The sequence below is a fragment of the Heterodontus francisci genome, chromosome 26 (genome assembly GCF_036365525.1).
Source record: "Heterodontus francisci isolate sHetFra1 chromosome 26, sHetFra1.hap1, whole genome shotgun sequence".
Lineage (NCBI taxonomy): Eukaryota > Metazoa > Chordata > Chondrichthyes > Heterodontiformes > Heterodontidae > Heterodontus > Heterodontus francisci.
The window spans coordinates 12552414-12575149 of NC_090396.1; the positions used below are offsets into that span (position 1 = coordinate 12552414).

Genomic DNA, 22736 nt, shown 5'->3' on the forward strand with positions numbered 1-22736 from the left:
TATCGTATCTGCTTCCACCACCTCCCCTGGCAGCAAGTTCCAGGCACTCACCACCCTCTGTGTAAAAAAACTTGCCTCGCACATCCCCTCTAAACTTTGCCCCTCGCCCCCTTCATTCATTCCTGTGTCCTGTGATTGCTATTTCCAAAGGTGAAAGGCCAGAGGTAAAACTGACCAGACCCCACAGGATTATTCAGCCTGATTCAGATCAAACAATCCTTTCATTGGTCAATGGCTTGCTACTGATTGCAGACTGCTTTGTGTCCAGCACTCCCATAAATAACGGTTGGACAGAATACTTATTAGATTCCACACTGAATATAGAATCTGCTGGAACCACTCTGGTTTGTACTGCACACAGGGATAGAAGATCCAAAAAAGAACAATCAAGTTGATACAGTGAATCAACGATTCACGACGTACACAACCTTGAATAAGAAGCCCTGATGCTGGGTCATGTTCAGAGTGGAAACACAAAATACACGAATTGAAACTCACCAAATGTTAAAAGTTCACACTACCACCTTGCCGTACTTTATTTAACTAGCTGTCCAAGTTGGGAATGGATTGTTAATTTCTTGCTTTCACAGGCCACCGTGTATGGCGGGCAATTGCTAGACAGTGGCATTGGGTGACAGTGTGCAAGTGAGGAGCTGTGGTTACACTGCCACCTTGCACTGTGTTGATTGGCATGACTTCTAACTGAAACTCGTACAATGAGCTCTCCATATCCACCTGTCTGTCACTGAGTTTCTGATTTGAAACATCAGTGATGGAAAGTTGGTCCCATGGATCAGCTGATATGTTTGTTAAAGGTTAGATGTGTTTTGAGATGTACGCTGAGGTACAGGGGATCTGTTGGACAGTGCAAACATTGTACTGTTCCTTTTTTGAATTGAATTTTTTTTTGAATGATTAAAGCTCGGAGGAGGTCTCATTGATACTTTGGTGGCTCTGTGCAAGAGCCATTTAGCTAGTCCCACTCCCCATCCTTTCCCTATGACCCTGCAAAATTTTTCCCTTCAGGTGTTTATCCAATTCCCTATTGAAAGCCACCATCTCTCAGGCAGTGCATTCCAGATCCTAACCACTTGCTGCATAAAAAAAGTTTTTCCTCATGTTGCCTTTGATTCTTTTGCCAATCACTTTAAATCTGTCCCCTCTGCCAATGGAAACAGTTTCTCTCTAGCTAGAATGTCTAGACCCTGCATAGTTTTCAACACCTCTATCAAATCTCCTCTCAACCTTTTCTAAGAAGAACAACTCTAGCTTCTCTAATCTATCCACAAAACTGAAGTCCCTCATCCCTGGAACCATTCTACCATTCTCGTAAATCTTTTCTGCACCCTCTCTAAAGCTTTCACATTCTTCCGAAGTGTGGTGCCCAGAATTGGACATATTACTCCAGTTGAGGCCGAACCAGTGTTTTTTAAAAGTTCACCATAACTTCCTTGCTTTTGTACTGTATGCCTTTATTTATAAAGCCCAGGATCCTGTAAGCCTTTTTAACCACATTCAACAATTTGTGCACATATACCCCTCAGGTCCCTCTGTTCCTGCACCCACTTTAGAATTGTAGACCAGTTTATATTGCCTCTCCTCATTCTTCCTACCAAAATCTATCACTTCACACTTCTCTGCATTAAATTTCATCTGTAATGATGTAGTGATGCTCCTGTCACTCCCAGCTATGGCTCAGGGAATATGGTTTCCAAACTATACTTATTTTTTTTTAATTTTATTTATTTAGAGATACAGCACTGAAACAGGCCCTTCGGCCCAAACGGTCTGTGCCGACCAAGAACCACCCATTTATACTAACCCTACAGTAATCCCATATTCCCTACCACCTACCTACACTAGGGGCAATTTACAATGGCCAATTTACCTATCACCTACAGGTCTTTGGCGGTGGGAGGAAACCGGAGCACCCGGCGGAAACCCACGCGGTCACAGGGAGAACTTGCAAACTCCGCACAGGCAGTACCCAGAATTGAACCCGGGTCTCTGGAGCTGTGAGGCTGCGGTGCTAACCACTGCACCGCCCACCTATCCTAAACGTTGTTTGAAGGTTTTTGTGGTGAGAGCAGCAAGGTTGAGTAAGACAATTTAGGTTTACACCATGTGAATTGCTCTGAAAAGAGCATTTGTTTTCTTGAAAGATGAGTTCTTAGAAGAACTGTTAGGACTCAATGTTTCGGGCAGCGTAATCTGCCCGTCTTCTGGGGATAAGACTGGATCTGAAGAAGAGATGGGTTTATATTTGGTGGACAATGGGAGTGTGGGCGGGTCATCGAAGAAGCTCTCCTCCATCCTCCATACCCATAAAGACAAGAAATCATCTCGCAACAAACCAGGAATTTACAACATATCATGTGACTGCGGGCTCTGTACATCTGGGGAACAGGCCGCAGCCTATACACCAGACTCAAGGAACATCTAGCCTGCTTCAAACACAGTGAACGGGACAAGTCAGCTATTGTCAAGCATGCGCAGCTCAACAACCATCGAATGGTCCAACTCCAGACTCATCTCTTCCATCACACACTGGCATACTAGATCCATCAGGAGGCCTCGGAGATCTACCAACACCACACCGTCCCCCAAGACAGCGGTCTACTCATCAATAACATCTGGCTACTTCTACCAGCCAACATATTGAAGCACAACCAACTGTAACAACACAAAACCTTGCGCACACTAACGATCCACCACACAGCAAGAATATTAGCATGTACTACCTACCACAGGATAGATTAGTCGACCTATCAGAAGCAAGAACAATAGCATATACTGACCAATCACAGAACACAGTAGCCAATCAATCAGCGGCAAGAACAATAAAATGTAACAACTTATCGCAGATGCACTAAGCCTGACCAATCAGCTAGATCCCGCCCGCAGTCCTATCCTCCACCACATATAAACCCACCTCTTCCACAGATCCAGTCTTTTCTCCAGAAGACAGGCAGATTGCGCTGCCTAAAACGTCGTGTCCTAACAGTTCCTCTAAGAAATCTTGTTTCAAGAAAGCATCTTGCTCAGCTGTACCTATCCTGTGTGTAAATCGTGTATTCCTGGTAAAATTTTCAATACTTTCTTTCCAGCAATTTTGAAAGGTTTGAAGAAGAAAGGAATTTTGCATCCAACACCCATTCAGATCCAGGGAATTCCAACAGTGTGAGTACTGGGATCTTACATCTGGCACCCATTCAGGTCCAGGGAATTCGGTAGTGGGACCACTGTAGCCCCTGCTATGTAGATATCAATGCAGGCCATCTGCTATTAGAAGTGACTGTGAAATTTGAATTATGCTATCAGCTTGCTTCGGAATCTGTAGATCTCAGCAGGAAGCCAAATACTGTTAATGTAATGGGGTGTTCCCATAGCCTTAGGCTCTTGGGATAGGGGCTGGGAAATGAGGCAGATCCTGAACACCCTCCAGCAACTCCTGCTAGGAAGCGTATATGAATATTGGGTACAGAGGGCACTGGGCTCTTGTCTCAATGTACCATGTGATACGGAACTTAAAAGGGAAAGAACTAGTATTTGAAAATATGTAGTTTTACACATTGTATATTCTGTATAGTTATATAAATGTATGGCCTCATTCACATTCCCTGCACACTGTGCGAGTTCAGCCCTCTGTTTGGGAATCGGCATGCAGACAACAAAGCCTCACTTTGCCTTCTGTACTTGTGTTAGCTCTTGTACTTGATGCTTATGGTGGTAACTAGTTCTCAGAGCTGCCACGTTGGGACCATCAACAGCCCTGCGTACTCTTCCATGATTACTATCTGATGAATAATACTGACCACAGGGTGTTGTCTGTGATTAGTGGGAATATTCCATTAGTAGGAATATTTCCATGACCTTGGCTTGAATAATGAGTGTTGAAATTGGCCTGGAGTTCCCTTGCTCCGCAGTGTTGGATGTTCTCAAACCTGCCTGTCTGTTTCAGTTTGGCCGGCAGGGATATGATCGGAATTGCATTCACTGGTTCTGGCAAGACACTGGTATTCACCCTGCCCATGATCATGTTCTGTCAGGAACAGGAGAAAAGGCTGCCATTCTCCAAGAGAGAGGGCCCCTATGGACTCATCATCTGCCCCTCTGTAAGTACCACTCCACTCCTCCACAGACCACCTTAACTCTGCTTACTGGGATTTTTTTTAAAGCATCATCAAGGTGAAGGATGTTCACGTGGGATATATTTAACATCATCACCAGGAGCATACAACCATAAATTAAATTGAGTTTCCCGTTACTTCTCTATAAGGAGGCTGGCGAATATGTGGAAGCAGTGGGGACTGACTATTTGAATCTACAGCACAGAAACAGGCAATTTAGCCTAATTAGTCTGTGTTGATATTTATACTCTACATGAGTCTCCTCCCATTCCATCTACCTCACCTCAGTCTTTCAGCATATCTTTCTATTCCCTTTTCTGTCATGTACTCATCTCGTTTCCTCTTGACAGCATCTAAGCTATTTGCCTCAACCACTTCCTGTGGTAGCAAGTTCCACATTCTAACCACACTCTGTATAAAGAAATTTCTCCTTTAATACTCTGTTGGATTTATTAGTGACTGTCTTGTAATTATGGCTCTTAGATTTGGATTTTCCCACAAGTGGAAACATTCTCTCCACATTTACCTTGTCCAACCCATTCATAATTTTAAAGCTCTCAGCAGGTCTCCTCTCATTCTTTATTCTAAAAACCTGTTCAATCTCTCTCAATAGCTGTTACCTTATGAATTCTAGTACCGTACTTGTAAATCTTGTTTGCACTTTCTCCAGTGCTTTTTTTTCAATAATATGGAGCTCAAAACTGTGCAGAGTACACCGACCACAGGCCTGCCACAGTCCTATTACAAGTTTCACACAACTTGACTAATTCTATACTCCTAGAAATAACTCCCAGTGCATTGTTAGCATTTTAATTGCTTTGTTGCCCTGCAATGGTATTTTTAGTGATTTGTTCATGCGTATCCCTAGATCCCTTTGCTATACTAACCCATTCCGTTTCTTAGTTTCTAAGGTGTATTTTTCCTACCAAAGTGCATCACCTCACATTTATCTGTATCAAAGTTCATTTGCTACTTAACTAGCCAGTCTGCAAATTTTCAAATGCAATCTTGTATTATGTTGCATTCTTCCTCAGTGTTAGCTATGTCCCCAATTTGGCATTATCTGCAAATTTTGATAGAGTTGCTATTCATAAATCCAAGTTATTAATGTAGATTATGACTAACAGTGCTCCTGGTACTGATCCTTATGGAGCACTACTTTCTATCTTCCTTTAATCTGAATAACGACCCTATACCCCAGTACTCTGTTTTCTCCTTTTCAGTCAATTTGTACCCACAAATTCCAGAGGTAATTGGATAAATACCAGCACGAAACATTTGATGGAAGGTATGAACAGTGTGGTAAAGCTCTGTCCCCATTAAACACTCCCAGGGCAGGTACAGCATGGGTTAGATACAGAGTAAATCTCCCTCTACACTGTCCCATCAAACACTCCCAGGCCAGCATTTGATACTTTAGTAATGCCCATTAGACTCAACCTTAGAGAGCCCCTCCTCTTGTTTGTTGATATTTGTATGTTTTCCATATCAGACATTGTGAATGAAACTGCCAACTTAAGGATACTTAAAAACCCACCACCAGGAACTGAATGAGGATTTTTACAGCAAACTGAAAGAAGAGACTTCTATCTCCATCAGGTGCAGCTTGAATTCAAACCCGAGCCAAAACCTACTTCATTACCCAGGGCCCACCCTGGTGTTGCCAGTGTCTACATCTTGTCTCCACCTTCCTAACCACAATAGCCTCGGTTGTGAAAATCAGGGCACATCATTTTAATTTTGTGTTGTTCAGCGCTTATGCTGACTTTACTGATGTGAAATTGCTGTATGTTTTGTGACTAGAGATGTGCTGATATAGACTTTAGACGTGTGCTGATAGGCTGAAGGAAATGTTGCTTTGCTTCCCATGCAGAGAGAGCTGGCGAGACAGACCCACGGGATTATTGACTATTACTGCCACCTGCTAGAAGAGGATGGCTTTCCCCAGCTTCGCTGCGCACTCTGCATTGGTGGCATGTCCATCAAGGAGCAGATGGAGGTTGTCAAACGGTATGTGCAATGTTTCAACGGTCTGATATCAGCTCTTCCTGCCCTGCCTAAAGACAAAAAGCAACGCCATTGGACCATTGCCTTGTCATTTTCCTCTCAATCAATAGGGAAAGATAGACTGATAGATCCTTGTGAAGCAGTTCAGCAGTGTAACTCAGCTGTGTTTTGTGGACAACTTCCGAGGGAAATGCAGCAGTTAATTTGCACACAGGAAGGCCCCACAAACAGCAGAGATAAATGACCAGATAATGTATGTTCAGTGATGTTGGTTAGGAAATAATATTGGGCAGAACACTGGGAGATCTCTTCTCTTATACAGAAATGCTGAATTACAGTGTAAGGGGAATACTGCTTTCACTATTATTGCTGTCCTTTAGTTTGTGAACATTTGTGTATATTGTGAATTTTTGTTCAGTCTCAGGGCCACTAATTGGGAGGATAAGTGTTTTGCAAACAATTCAGGAAAGTACTTTTTGAAGGAAAAACAAATAATGGGGTATAAATTAAATGTAAAGAGGCTAGAACACATCGAGGATTGGAGATATCTCAGGGTAAAAGTTCTTATGAGTGTAATAGTATATAAAACCATAGAAAATGGCAGTAGAATTAAAGTTTTGAATAGAGTCATAGGGTACAAGACTAAAAATGTAATGATCAAGTTGTAGAAAAGGTTGATTAGGTCACAGTGGGAGTATTGTGTACAGTTTTGGGTGCCCCATTATAGAAATGATATTAAAACCAGAGAGAGTGTACATTGACCAGGATAATGCCAGAGATGGGAAACCATAGTTACCCGGAGAGATTGAGATGCGGGGACTGTTTCCATTGAAGCAGAAAAGGAGAAGAGGAAATTTTAAAATAGGTTTTTAAAATGATAAAGGGTGTTGATTGAGTGAATAAGGATAATTTCCTCTGTTTGGGAGGTCAGTGATGAGGGATCATCAAATTAAAGTTGTCACTAATGGAGTGGGTGGAGAGATTTTGAGAGATCTCTTTACAAAGAGGGCTGTTATAGGTTGGAATAGCTTGTCGTGGAGTCAATGAGGCAGGGATCATTGCGTCAGGATAAATAGAGCAAATATTTAAAGCAAAGATTGCTGTAGCAAAGTGCTAGTGCAGACAGTGCTGATTGGCCTCCTGGGCTATAACCTGCAATGGTCCTATGTACTGGACTTCTGTTAATGCAAAGGACTTTTGTAGGAGACCACAGTTGAAATAAATTATCCCTGTGTTTTCATCAAGACTGCTGACTCGATGTTGGGTAAAAAGGGGAGGGATCCTCAGTGATTCTGAGCAAGGATGAAATACTGAGTGAGCCAGTAGATATCAACTATCTCGATTGATGGGCTGAGTAGTCACTGCTGGGCCCCACCTCCTGAAGTGATGGTTCCAGGAAATGACTTGGAATTTGACCTGGGGGAGGAAGTATAGCAGTATAAATATCTATTGAAGTGCTGTTTTAAAGCCTGTGACCTGTGACCTTGCAGAGGTGTGCACATGATGGTTGCCACTCCTGGTCGTCTGATGGATCTCCTACAGAAAAAGATGGTTGGTTTGGACATTTGTCGATACCTGGCATTGGATGAAGCAGACAGGATGATTGACATGGGTTTCGAGGAGGATATTCGCACCATCTTCTCCTACTTTAAGGTGACTGTTCACTGCAGTGCACTTTCTCTGACATATGTGGGAATGGATGTTGTGGTACGATGATCAATTCAGGCAGAGATTACAGTGACACTCACCGTAACTGGCTTCATGAAGTGAACAGGGGGAAACTTGCAAACATTGTAATTAGATTAAAACAGGTGCAGTGTACCCCAAAACTCCCCCAATATGTTCCTCACTGAGACCTGGCAGTGTCAGTGAAGTATGTCCAGCCCACAGAGTATCTCTTCTGTCCCAGCCACCATTTCCCTCTGATTGCACTCCCCTTCTTTGCTGTGATACTGACTGATGCAAGTTATAATTCTGTAGACACGTCGCCTGAGCTCAGGAGGCTGGAGTTGACACAATATTCAACCAGATGAGGGAACCACAGCAGAGTTTGACCCTGCTGTCACCTGATGCTTTTTGATGGGAAACGCTCGATAATCATCAGGAGTGGCAACCCTGGTTATTCTCACTTTACTCAACATGTTCAGGCTGGTTATTCCCCCTTTACTCAGAGTGTTGTAGATTATTCCCCCTTTACTCAGAGTGTTGTAGATTATTCCCCCTTTACTCAGGGTGTTGTAGATTTCCCCCCTTTACTCAGGGTGTTGTAGATTTTCCCCCCTTTACTCAGGGTGTTGTAGATTATTCCCCCTTTACTCAGGGTGTTGTAGATTTTCCCCCCTTTACTCAGGGTGTTGTAGATTATTCCCCTTTTGCTCAGGGTGTTGTAGATTATTCCCCCTTCACTCAGGGTGTTGTAGATTATTCCCCTTTTACTCAGGGTGTTGTAGATTATTCCCCCTTTACTCAGGGTGTTGTAGATTATTCCCCTTTTACTCAGGGTGTTGTAGATTATTCCCCCTTTACTCAGGGTGTTGTAGATTATTCCCCCTTTACTCAGGGTGTTGTAGATTATTCCCCCTTTACTCAGGGTGTTGTAGATTTTCCCTCTTTACTCAGGGTGTTGTAGATTATTCCCCTTTTACTCAGGGTGTTGTAGATTATTCCCCTTTTACTCAGGGTGTTGTAGATTTTCCCCCTTTACTCAGGGTGTTGTAGATTATTCCCCCTTTACTCAGGTTGTTGTAGATTATTCCCCTTTTACTCAGGGTGTTGTAGATTATTCCCCCTTTACTCAGGTTGTTGTAGATTTTCCCCCTTTACTCAGGGTGTTGTAGATTATTCCCCTTTTACTCAGGGTGTTGTAGATTATTCCCCCTTTACTCAGGTTGTTGTAGATTTTCCCCCTTTACTCAGGGTGTTGTAGATTATTCCCCCTTTACTCAGGATGTTGTAGATTATTCCCCCTTTACTCAGGGTGTTGTAGATTATTCCCCTTTTACTCAGGGTGTTGTAGATTATTCCCCTTTTACTCAGGGTGTTGTAGATTATTCCCCCTTTACTCAGGGTGTTGTAGATTATTCCCCTTTTACTCAGGGTGTTGTAGATTATTCCCCCTTTACTCAGGGTGTTGTAGATTATTCCCCCTTTACTCAGGGTGTTGTAGATTATTCCCCCTTTACTCAGGGTGTTGTAGATTTTCCCCCTTTACTCAGGGTGTTGTAGATTATTCCCCCTTTACTCAGGGTGTTGTAGATTATTCCCCTTTTACTCAGGGTGTTGTAGATTATTCCCCCTTTACTCAGGGTGTTGTAGATTATTCCCCCTTTACTCAGGGTGTTGTAGATTATTCCCCCTTTACTCAGGGTGTTGTAGATTATTCCCCCTTTACTCAGGGTGTTGTAGATTTTCCCCCTTTACTCAGGGTGTTGTAGATTATTCCCCTTTTACTCAGGGTGTTGTAGATTTTCCCCCTTTACTCAGGGTGTTGTAGATTATTCCCCCTTTACTCAGGTTGTTGTAGATTATTCCCCTTTTACTCAGGGTGTTGTAGATTATTCCCCCTTTACTCAGGTTGTTGTAGATTTTCCCCCTTTACTCAGGGTGTTGTAGATTATTCCCCTTTTACTCAGGGTGTTGTAGATTATTCCCCCTTTACTCAGGGTGTTGTAGATTATTCCCCTTTTACTCAGGTTGTTGTAGATTTTCCCCCTTTACTCAGGGTGTTGTCGATTATTCCCCCTTTACTCAGGTTGTTGTAGATTTTCCCCCTTTACTCAGGGTGTTGTAGATTATTCCCCCTTTACTCAGGGTGTTGTAGATTATTCCCCCTTTACTCAGGATGTTGTAGATTATTCCCCCTTTACTCAGGGTGTTGTAGATTATTCCCCCTTTACTCAGGGTGTTGTAGATTATTCCCCTTTTACTCAGGGTGTTGTAGATTTTCCCCCCTTTATTCAGGGTGTTGTAGATTATTCCCCCTTTACTCAGGGTGTTGTAGATTATTCCCCTTTTACTCAGGGTGTTGTAGATTTTCCCCCCTTTATTCAGGGTGTTGTAGATTATTCCCCCTTTAATCAGGGTGTTGTAGATTATTCTCCCTTCATTCGGTGTTGTGGCTGGTTCCTCCCCCTTTGCTCAGGGTGTTGTAGATTATTCCCCTTTTACTCAGGGTGTTGTAGATTATTCCCCTTTTACTCAGGGTGTTGTAGATTATTCCCCTTTTACTCAGGGTGTTGTAGATTATTCCCCTTTTACTCAGGGTGTTGTAGATTTTTCCCCCTTTATTCAGGGTGTTGTAGATTATTCCCCCTTTAATCAGGGTGTTGTAGATTATTCCCCTTTTACTCAGGGTGTTGTAGATTATTCTCCCTTCACTCGGTGTTGTGGCTGGTTACTCCCCCTTTGCTCAGGGTGTTGTAGATTATTCCCCTTTTACTCAGGGTGTTGTAGATTATTCCCCCTTTAATCAGGGTGTTGTAGATTATTCCCCTTTTACTCAGGGTGTTGTAGATTATTCCCCTTTTACTCAGGGTGTTGTAGATTATTCCCCTTTTACTCAGGGTGTTGTAGATTATTCCCCTTTTACTCAGGGTGTTGTAGATTTTTCCCCCTTTATTCAGGGTGTTGTAGATTATTCCCCCTTTAATCAGGGTGTTGTAGATTATTCCCCCTTTATTCAGGGTGTTGTAGATTATTCCCCTTTTACTCAGGATGTTGTAGATTATTCCCCCTTTACTCAGGGTGTTGTAGATTATTCCCCCTTTACTCAGGGTGTTGTAGATTATTCCCCTTTTACTCAGGGTGTTGTAGTTTATTCTCCCTTCACTCGGTGTTGTGGCTGGTTACTCCCCCTTTGCTCAGGGTGTTGTCGATTATTCCCCCTTTACTCAGGGTGTTGTAGATTATTCCCCTTTTACTCAGGGTGTTGTAGATTATTCCCCTTTTACTCAGGGTGTTGTAGATTATTCCCCCTTTAATCAGGGTGTTGTAGATTATTCCCCTTTTACTCAGGGTGTTGTAGATTATTCCCCCTTTACTCAGGGTGTTGTAGATTATTCCCCCTTTACTCAGGGTGTTGTAGATTATTCCCCTTTTACTCAGGGTGTTGTAGATTATTCTCCCTTCACTCGGTGTTGTGGCTGGTTACTCCCCCTTTACTCAGGGTGTTGTAGATTATTCCCCTTTGACTCAGGGTGTTGTAGATTATTCCCCTTTTACTCAGGGTGTTGTAGATTATTCCCCCTTTACTCAGGGTGTTGTAGATTATTCCCCCTTTACTCAGGGTGTTGTAGATTATTCCCCCTTTACTCAGGGTGTTGTAGATTATTCCCCCTTTACTCAGGGTGTTGTAGATTATTCCCCCTTTACTCAGGGTGTTGTAGATTATTCCCCTTTTACTCAGGGTGTTGTAGATTATTCTCCCTTCACTCGGTGTTGTGGCTGGTTACTCCCCCTTTGCTCAGGGTGTTGTAGATTATTCCCCCTTTACTCAGGGTGTTGTAGATTATTCCCCTTTACTCAAGGTGTTGTAGATTATTCCCCCTTTACTCAGGGTGTTGTAGATTATTCCCCCTTTACTCAGGGTTTTGTAGATTATTCCCCTTTTACTCAGGGTGTTGTAGATTATTCTCCCTTCACTCGGTGTTGTGGCTGGTTACTCCCCCTTTGCTCAGGGTGTTGTAGATTATTCCCCCTTTACTCAGGGTGTTGTAGATTATTCCCCCTTTACTCAGGGTGTTGTAGATTATTCCCCCTTTACTCAGGGTGTTGTAGATTATTCCCCTTTTACTCAGGGTGTTGTAGATTATTCCCCCTTTACTCAGGGTGTTGTAGATTATTCCCCCTTTACTCAGGGTGTTGTAGGTGATTCTCCCTTCACTCGGTGTTGTGGCTGGTTACTCCCCCTTTACTCAGGGTGTTGTAGATTATTCCCCTTTTACTCAGGGTGTTGTAGATTATTCCCCCTTTACTCAGGGTGTTGTAGATTATTCCCCCTTTACTCAGGGTGTTGTAGGTGATTCTCCCTTCACTCGGTGTTGTGGCTGGTTACTCCCCCTTTACTCAGGGTGTTGTAGATTACTCCCCCTTTACTCAGGGTGTTGTAGATAATTCCCCTTTTACTCAGGGTGTTGTAGATTATTCCCCCTTTACTCAGGGTGTTGTAGATAATTCCCCTTTTACTCAGGGTGTTGTAGATTATTCCCCCTTTACTCAGGGTGTTGTAGATTATTCCCCTTTTACTCAGGGTGTTGTAGATTATTCCCCTTTTACTCAGGGTGTTGTAGATTATTCCCCCTTTACTCAGGGTGTTGTAGATTATTCCCCTTTTACTCAGGGTGTTGTAGATTATTCCCCTTTTACTCAGGGTGTTGTAGATTATTCCCCTTTTACTCAGGGTGTTGTAGATTATTCCCCTTTTACTCAGGGTGTTGTAGATTATTCCCCCTTTACTCAGGGTGTTGTAGGTTATTCTCCCTTCACTCGGTGTTGTGGCTGGTTACTCCCCCTTTGCTCAGGGTGTTGTAGATTATTCCCCCTTTGCTCAGGGTGTTGTAGATTATTCCCCCTTTACTCAGGGTGTTGTAGATTATTCCCCTTTTACTCAGGGTGTTGTAGATTATTCCCCCTTTACTCAGGGTGTTGTAGATTATTCCCCCTTTACTCAGGGTGTTGTAGATTATTCCCCCTTTACTCAGGGTGTTGTAGATTTCCCCCCCTTTACTCAGGGTGTTGTAGATTATTCCCCCTTTACTCAGGGTGTTGTAGGTTATTCTCCCTTCACTCGGTGTTGTGGCTGGTTACTCCCCCTTTGCTCAGGGTGTTGTAGATTATTCCCCTTTTACTCGGTGTTGTAGATTATTCCCCCTTTACTCAGGGTGTTGTAGATAATTCCCCTTTTACTCAGGGTGTTGTAGATTATTCCCCCTTTACTCAGGGTGTTGTAGATAATTCCCCTTTTACTCAGGGTGTTGTAGATTATTCCCCTTTTACTCAGGGTGTTGTAGATTATTCCCCCTTCACTCAGGGTGTTGTAGGTTATTCTCCCTTCACTCGGTGTTGTGGCTGGTTACTCCCCCTTTGCTCAGGGTGTTATGTCTTCCATTGCCCAGGACCCTGGAGCTTTTCGTTGCCACCCCTCCACCAGCCAATGCTTGTGGTATTGCTGGCTGTCCTGACTCTGTGTCACTCCGACTGGGATGGTTATGTGAGTGAGTTTAATTATCTAGTCTCGGATTACTGCCTTTTCCCTTGGAGAAGGGCAATTCAAGGGGAAAAGAAAGCCCTTTGGCCTCCTGGAGCAGGACTTGTGGAGATACACCAATGGATATGGGGCAGTTGCTGTTGAAATTGTGCTGCCCACCCCTGAAAGAAAATGATGATATTCAGTTGGGACGGGAGAGAAATTCTAGTGTGTGGCCAGCGGTGGAAAGATTTGATTTTCTTTTTGTCTCTGTAGGAGGGCTATGTCCAGTTTGAAGCTTTTTCTGGCTCATATTCACCTCACCTTTCACCTTCCCATAGGGCCAGCGTCAGACTCTGCTTTTCAGCGCCACCATGCCGAAAAAGATTCAGAACTTTGCCAAGAGTGCCCTGGTGAAGCCCATCACCATAAATGTGGGTCGGGCAGGAGCTGCCAGCCTTGATGTGGTCCAGGTGAGATGGAAAGAGTAAAATTCATCCAGGTATTGTATGGTATCATGAAGCCATGTAAAAATGAGGCCTTCAAAGGAATTCTTGAACATAGGACGAGACAGTAGCTTTAGTCTGAGCTTCATCTGAAAGCGTTTGATGTAACAAATGCCTAAATACCCCCCCCCCTGCTGCTTTCTGTACAACTTTGAATTGTACATGAAGCTGGTGTACTGACCAAAGAAGGTTCTAGAAAATCCTCCCGTTTTCATCCCACTGTTACTTGCGCAATAAAAAAAAATATATGAACTGAGTGTTGGTTGTGAGACTTAGTGGACTGGGGCTTGAACCCAGAACCTCGAACTCTCACTTCTGAGTCAGACGGTCGTGGGATCAAGCTCTGCTCCCATTGCCGTAGAGTGCTGTGCTGTCATACAGATGACATGTTAAACCCAGGCAGCATCTCTCAGGTGGTAAAAGGTCTCCTGGCACCATTTCAAAGAGCAGGGGAGTCTGGGCCAATATTTATCCCACAACCAACATCACTGGTCATGTATCAATGTACTGTGCAAAGATAGGCAGCTACAATCGTTTACAGTTTGAAAGTAATTCTTTAAATCTTTTCCATTCATTTTTCTTACCTTCTCTTGTCCTTTACATTCTACTCCACAGCTCAGTTCCATTTCCCTTACCTTCCCCTCCCCCTTTTCCTCTCCTTTTCCACGTTCACCCCCTCGGCCCGCCCCTTCCCTCCTTCCCGCCCCTCCCCTCCCCCTCTCGGCCCGCCCCTGGCCCTCCCCTTCCCCATCCTTGGCATGGTGTTCCTGCTGAAAACTTTCAGGATTTCTGGCATGTTACTTCCTTCAGAGTATTTTGTAGGGTGCTGAACATCTCAAATGACAAGCTAATGACCTCTTCTGTTTAGGAGGTAGAATACGTGAAAGAAGAAGCTAAAATGGTGTACTTGCTGGAATGTCTGCAGAAGACTCCACCCCCGGTAAGGGATTTCACTTCAATCTGGTCCATTTTTATTAAGTCTCCTTTTGTGTGGTCTGGGGACTGTCGGTCATCTTTCAGGACGTGAAGAGCATTTTGTTGACTTGTCTTCAGTTCTGAATCCAACCCCGTGCTGTACCTGTCCTGGGAGTGTTTGATGGGGACAGTGTAAAAGGAGCTTTACTCTGTATCTAACCCATGCTGTACCTGTCCTGGGAGTGTTTGATGGGGACAGTGTAGAGGGAGCTTTACTCTGTATCTAACCCATGCTGTACCTGTCCTGGGAGTGTTTCATGAGGACAGTGTAGAGGGAGCTTTACTCTGTATCTAACCCATGCTGTACCTGTCCTGGGAGTGTTTGATGAGGACAGTGTAGAGGGAGCTTTACTCTGTATCTAACCCTGTGCTGTACCTGTCCTGGGGGTGTTTGATGAGGACAATGTAGAGGGAGCTTTACTCTGTATCTAACCTGTTTTTTTTGTCGAGGTGACCTTTATTCCCTAGACCCCCTTTTATGTGTATTTTAAAAGATAAATTTATTTAAAACAGATAAATAAAATAGCATTGTTTGCATCTCTGATGCACTCCAGCCCCTGCAATGCCCATCGGTTGCGGAAGGTCTCAAGCAAACCGGCGGACACTGCATGCTCTCTCTCCAGGGACACCTGAGTGCGACTGTAAACCCGGAAGAGGGGCATGCAGTCAGGGCAGATTGATCCCCGACAGCCCGTTGCCCAGATCTGTGAATTGCCACCTTGGCTAGGCCCAAGTGCAGACTGACGAGGGGATCCTCCTCCTGGCCCAGCACTCTCTGCACCGGGTGCCCAAAGATCAGGAGCATGGGGCTGAAGTGCAACCAAAACTTAAGGAGCAGCCACTTTAAATACTCTGGGGGTTGCAACCTCGCACATTGCATCTAAACATGGAACACGGACTCGTCCAAGCTGCAGAAATTATAGGCGACCTGGGAGTCTGTGAACCTACTTAAAAGTCTATTGCACGGGACTGCCCTGTGCAGCACCCTCCACCACAGGTCCCTGATGTGAAGGGGGAGGGCTCCTCGCTGCCAGATGGCAACACAGATTGCCTAGGCATGTCCAGGCAACAGACAAGGACGATGAAGTGGAGAGTGTGCAGGATCAGCCCATACAGGAAGCCCCTCCATGTGGTGTGGAATGGCATGGAGGGCATTTCCGAGAGGCGGCTCAGGTTGTGTGGGACCGGCTCCCAAAGAGAGTTTTGAGCCTGGGTCTGAGAAGCAGTTCCAGCCAAACAGAGGTCAGCTCGGCCGGGAGTGTTCCACACTTCCAAGCCTCCTTAACACCTACAGTGAGAGACTTGCTGGAGGCTTTAGCTACTCCTCCACCTATTGGTCCATCCCCAAAACTGGCCGCCGGGACAGCCAGAGCCCCCTCCTCCGCCCTGACTGGAGGCGACCATATTCTGGACTCTGAATAGATCTCAGTAAAAGACAGGCAACGGTTACAGCCAGGAGCTGTGTGTCATCTTGAAGGCAGTGCCCCTGCAGAAAAAATACATCACCAGCGCACACCATCTGGGAGGACGCTCAACGTACAGGTGTCTCTGCAGAGTCCGAAGGCGGAGAGTTGCAGCCTGGGAATGGACACACTCCAGCAACTGACCGCCCTCCTCAATTGGGAGACTTGGGGCCGCAGCAGAGACTCGGTGTTTCCTCTTGCCCCAGAAGAAATTGACGTGCTTCTCTGGATCTTGGTGGCAAATGCAGGGGGTGGGACCAAAGTGACAAACCGGTACCACTGCATCGAGGCCACCAGTTGGTTTATGACCAGCGCTTGACCCCTGTAGGAAAGCACTCGGAGCAGTCCTGTCTAGTGCCCGAGCCGAGTAGGGACTTTCACCTGCATTTCCTGCTAGTTGGCCGGCTAGGCTTCCTCAGCGGGGCTCAGGTGGACTCCCAGATTGATGAGGTGCATGATGTTTCACGCAAGAGGCATTAACTCCTCCAGCAGGGAGTCCACCCACCACTGACTCATCAGGAGTCCGTAACATTTCTCCCATTGATGCTCACAGAGGATGCAGCACAATAGGTCTGCTGGCACTCGCGCATCCTCTGCAAGTCAATGGGATCTGTGACCATGAGGAGCATGTCATCATCGTAGGCCAAGAGGACGACCTGCATGCCTGTCCCGCGCAGAGCCAAATCCGCTAACCTCCTGCGAAGCAGGAATAGGAATGGCTCCATGCAGGTGGTGCACAATTGGCCAGACATGGGATATCCCTGACGTACTCCTCTCCCAAAGCGAAGGGGCGCTGTCAAGGACCCATTATCTTTGACCAGAAAAACTGCAGCGGCGTACAAAAGTCAGACCCTGGCCACAAAATGTAGCCAGAGTCCAAATATACACAGAGTCCCAAAAAGATATTCGTGATCCCGCTGTCGAGCGCCTTCTCCTAATTGAGGGAGAAAGGCGACCGACCGACCAGTCCTGTGGGAAAGATGGATCAGGTTCTGGACCACGTGGATGTTGTCCTGGATGGACCGGCCTAGGACCGTGGAGGACTGGTCAGGGTGGATCATGTGGGCCAGCACAGAGCCCAAGCAGGTAGCCCAAGCCTGGGCAAAGATCTTATAATCCGCGCTGAGGAGGGAGATTGGATGCCAATGCTTAAGCAAATGGAAATTGTCCCTATTTGGCAGCAGGACAATGACTGCCCTGTGCGACGAGAGGGGCATCTACCCGGTTGCCAGGCTTTCCTCCACTACCAGCGTGTAATTGCCCCCCCGAGGACATCCCAGAATGCCCTGAGGAACTCCACGGTCAGCTCGTGCAGCCCCGTGGATTTGCCCCTTGAGAGCTGGTGGAGGGCACCTGTCAATTCCGCTAACATGAACAGAGCCTCCAGTCATTTGGCACCCTACAGGCTGACCTTTGGCAGGTCTTTCCACAAAACGCTCTGTGTGACCACGTCGGACGGATCCGAAGAGAACATTGTGCCGTAATAAGTACAGACAAAAGACGCATTTCCTCCAGATCTGTGACAGAGGATCCGTCGTTGGCCAGTAGATCGACGAACTGCTTACAGACCCCTCACCATTTTTCCAGTGAGTAGAAGAAGGGTGAGGGCATGCTCCAAACTTTCCAGGATCTGGATCTGTGACTTCACGTACACGCCTTGGGATCCTACGAGTTGCAGGTCCCTCAGCGCGCCCTTCTGTTTGTTAACCTGCCACTGGGCCAGGTCCACGACGGTCTGACCGAGACCAAATGAAGCACCTCCCTCTCTAGTCACCTGACCGCCTCTTGCTTGACCCCTTTGCGTACTCCTGACAGAAGACATGGATGTGAGTCTTTCCCACATTCCACCATAGCCTCAAGAAGGGGAAACCCCCCTGCTTCCTTCTCCAGTTGGCCCAGAATCAAGTCCTGGAATTGCTTGTCCTCCAGCAGTCCAATGTTAAAGTGCCAGTACACAGACCCTACCCACGTTTGGACTGAGCTCCACCCACACCTGGTGGTGGTCTGAGCATGGCACCAGCTGTATGGAGGCGGAAGCAGCATGTGATAGACAGGGCTAAGGGATTCCACAACCAACGGATCAGATCTAAGCTCTGCAGTCCTGCTACATCCACTTGTGGGGGGAGCAAAAAAGAAAGTAGTGGTAGTAGGGGACAGTACAGTGAGGGGGATTGACACAGTTCTCTGCAGCAAAGAGGGAGAGTCCAGAAGGCTGTGTTGCCTGCCAGGGTTCGGGACATCTGCTCAGGGCTGGAGAAGAACTTACAGTGGGAAGGGAGGATCCAGTCGTCGTGGTCCATGTAGGTACCAATGACATAGGCAGGACAAGGAAAGAGGTTCTACATAGTCATTAAGAGGAGCTAGGCAGCAAATTAAGAAGCAGGACCTCAAACACTGGTGTGGTAAAAGTGGGTTCTGGTTCATGGGGCACTGGCGCCAGTACTGGGAAAAGTGGGTCTATACCTTTGAGACAGCCTACACCTGAACCCTGCTGGGACTGGTGTTCTAGCGAGTTGCATAAATAGGGAAGTAGAGCGAATTTTAAACTAAATAGTGGGGGCAAGGGGTCAAATTTTGGAAGGTGTGGTAAATCGAAGAGTCGAGACAAGTCAAGGGAGAAAGATATTAATATGGGAAATGATAAACAGACTGTGATAGATTTTTTTTTAGATTTTTTAGATTTAGAGATACAGCACTGAAACAGGCCCTTCGGCCCACCGAGTCTGTGCAGAACCATTAACCACCCATTTATACTAATCCTACACTAATCCCATATTCCTACCACATCCTCACCTGTCTCTATATTCCCCTACCACCTACCAATACTAGGGGCAATTCATAATGGCCAATTTACCTATCAACCTGCAAGTCTTTTGGCTGTGGAAGGAAACCGGAGCACCCGGAGGAAACCCACGCAGACACAGGGAGAACTTGCAAACTCCACACAGGCAGTACCCAGAATTGAACCCAGGTTGCTGGAGCTGTGAGGCTGCGGTGCTAACCACTGCGCCACTGTGCTGTCCGAAATGATAAGGGACAGTGATTACAAATCTAAGAGTAAATCAACTGACAAGGCTAGAGGTTACAAAAATAATAAAAGGACAAAACTAAAGTCTCTGTATCTGAAAGCACGTAGCATTCGAAACAAAACGGATGAACTGATAGCGCAAATGGAAATAAATAAGTACGATCTGATAGCCATTACAGAGACATGGCTGCAGGGTGACAGATTGGGACCTGAATATTGAAGGGTACATGACATTTAGGAAGGAAAGGAAGCTAGAAAAACGTGACGGCGTGGCTCTATTAATTAATGATGGTATTAGCACAATAGAGAAGAATGACCCAAGTTCAGGAAACCAGGATGTAGAAGCGGTTTGGGTCAAGATGAGAATTTTTTTATTTTATTTTATTTTTATTTAGAGATACAGTACTGAAACAGGCCCTTCGGCCCACCGAGTCTGTGCCGACCAACAACCACCCATTTATACTAACTCTACAGTAATCCCATATTCACTACCACCTACATTTACAACGGCCAATTTACCTATCACCCGCAAGTCTTTGGCTGTGGGAGGAAACCGGAGCACCCGGCAAAAACCCACGCAATCACAGGGAGAACTTGCAAACTTCGCACAGGCAGTACCCAGAATCGAACCCGGGTCCATGGAGCAGTGAGGCTGCAGTGCTAACCACTGCGCCACTGTGCCGTCCGAAATGATAAAGGCAAGAAGTCACTTGTGGGAGTGGTTTACAGGCCCCCTAATGGTAACCACATGGTAGGATGGGATATAAAGGAAGAAATAATGGGTGCTTGTCATGAGGGATTTTAATCTACATATAGATTGGAAAAATCGGATGGGCAAAGGGAGCCTAGATGAGGAGTTCAGAGGATGTTTTGGGATAGTTTCTTAGAATAGCGCATTCTGGAGCCAGAGAGCAGGCTATACTAGACCAGGTATTGTGCAACGAGATAGGATTAATTGATGACCTGAGAGTGAAGGCGCCCCTAGGTAGCAGCGATTTTAATATGATTGAATTTTACATTTAGTTTGAGTGAGAGAAGAATTGGTCCAAAACTAGGATTTTAAACTTAAATAAGGGCAATTATGAGGGTATGAAAGCAAAGCTAGCTAAAGTGAACTGGCAAATTAGGTTAAGGAATAGGTTAATAGCAAAGCAGTGGCAGACATTTAAGAGAATATTGCTGAATACACAGAATAGATGCATTCCAATGAGAAGGAAAAATTCCAAGAGGAGAACCCACTATCCATGGTTAACTGAAAAAGTTAGTGAAAGTATCAAACTCAAAGAAAAAGCATATCATTGCACAATGATGGGTGGCAGGTCAGAAGATTGGACAGAATACAAAAGGCAGGGAAGAATGACTAAAAGATTAATAAGGGGAAAATTAGAGTATGAGAGAATGCTGGCGAGAAATATAAAGACAAATAGTAAGAGTTTCTGTAGATATTTGTAAAAAGAAGAGTTAACAAAGTGAGCGTTGGTCCTATAGAAAGGGAGTCTGGGGAATTAATAAGGGAAAATAAGGAGATGGCAGATCAATTGAACAGGTATTTTGCATTGGTCTTCACCATAGAGGATGCAAGTAACATCCCAGAAATAGTTGTAAATCAGGAAATGGAAGGAAGAACTCAAGAAAATTACAATCACCAGGGAAGTGGTACTGAGAAAATTGTTGGAGCTGCGGGCTGACAAGAAGTGGCTAGCAAGATAGTTGATGCGCTGGTTTTGATTTTCTAAAATTCCCTATATTTGGGAAAGGTTCCATTAGATTGAAAAATAGCCAATGTAACGATTTTATTCAAAAAGGGAGGGAGACAGAAAGCAGGAAACTACAGGCCAGTTAGCTTAACATCTGTCATAGGGAAAATGTTAGAAGCTGTTATTAAAGACATTATAGCTAGGGCACTTAAAAATAATTTAAGGTAATCAGGCAGAGTCAACATGATTTTGTGAAAGGGGAATCACGTTTAACCAATTTATTGGAGTTCTTTGAAGAAGTAACAGGTGCTATGCATAAAGGGGAACCGGTGGATTTACTGTACTCAGATATCCAGAGGCATTTGATAAGGTACCACATCAAAGGTTATTGCAGAAATTAAAAGCTCATGGTGTAAGGGGTAACATATTGGCACGGTTAGAAGATTGGCTAGCTAGCAGAAAACGGAGAGTAGGCATAAATGGGCCATTTTCTGGTTGGTAAGATGTGACAAGTGGTGTGCTGCAGGGATCAATCCTGGAGCCTCAACTTTTTACAGTGACCTGGATGAAGGGACGGAAGGTATGGTTGCGAAATTTGCTGATGACACGAAGATAGGTAGGAAACAGGTCCAGATTTAAAGTATTTGGGACGAGAAGCAAAAGTGACATGAGGAAAAACTTTTTCACGCAGTGAGTGCTTAAGATCTGGAATGTGCTGCCTGAGAACGTGGTGGGGGCAGGTTCAATTGAAGCATTCTAAAGGTAGTTAGACAGTTATATGCAAAGGAAGAATGTGCAGGGTTATGGGGAGAAGGCAGGGGAATGGACCTGAGGGAGTTGCTATTTCAGAGAGCTGGTGCAGACACGATGGGCCGAATGGCTGCCCCCTGCGCTGTATCGATTCTGTGATTCTGAAAGTAAGTTGTGAAGAGGACATGAGGCTCCAAAGGGATATAGATAGATTGAGTGGGCAAATATCTATCAAATGGAGTATAATATGTGAAAATGTGAAATTGTCCATTTTGGCAGGAAGAATAAAAAGAAGCTTTTTATGTAAATGGTGAGAGATTGCAAAGCTCTGAGATGCAGAGGGATCTGGATGTCCCAGTGCGTGAATCACAAAAGGTTAGTATGGAGGTTCAGCAAGTAATTAGGAAAGCTAATAGGATGTTATCATTTATCGTGAGGGGAATTGAATACAAAAGTAGCGAGGTTATGCTACAGGGCATTGGTGAGATAACATCTGGAGTACTGTGTACAATATTGGTCTCCTTATTTAAGGAAGGATGGAAATGTGTTGGAATCAGTTCACAGAAGGTTTACTAGACTAATAGCTGGAATGAGCGGGTTGTCGTCTGAGGAAAGGTTGGACAGGCTAGGCTTGTATCTGCTGGTGTTTAGAAGAGTAAAAGGCAACTTGATTGAAACGTATAAGATCCTGAGGGGTCTTGACAGGGTGAATGTGGAAAGGATGTTTCCTCTTATGGGAGAATCTAGAACTAGGGGCCAGTTTTTAAAAATAAGGGGTCGCCTATTTAAGACAGAGATGAGGAGAAATTTTTTCTCTGAGGGTCGTGAGTCTTTGGAATTCTCTTCCTTAAAAGGCAGTGGAAGCGGAGTCTTTAAATATTTTTAAGTCAGAGGTAGATAGATTCTTGATAAGCAAGGGGATGAAAGGTTATTGGGGGTAGGTGAGAATGTGCTGTTGAGGTTACAATCAGACCAGCCATGAGCTTATCGAATGGCG

General features: G+C 45.0%; 1 protein-coding gene across 1 annotated transcript in view; it reads left to right on the forward strand.

The window, feature by feature from the left end:
• ddx41 (DEAD-box helicase 41) overlaps positions 1-22736 on the forward strand; it is a 92654-nt gene that overhangs the window by 30259 nt on the left and 39659 nt on the right. The window contains exons 7-12 of the mRNA XM_068057813.1: positions 3108-3180; positions 3962-4115; positions 6004-6140; positions 7628-7790; positions 13662-13793; positions 14695-14766. Coding sequence (XP_067913914.1) covers positions 3108-3180; positions 3962-4115; positions 6004-6140; positions 7628-7790; positions 13662-13793; positions 14695-14766 — 731 coding nt within the window. The remainder of the gene's footprint in view (positions 1-3107; positions 3181-3961; positions 4116-6003; positions 6141-7627; positions 7791-13661; positions 13794-14694; positions 14767-22736) is intronic.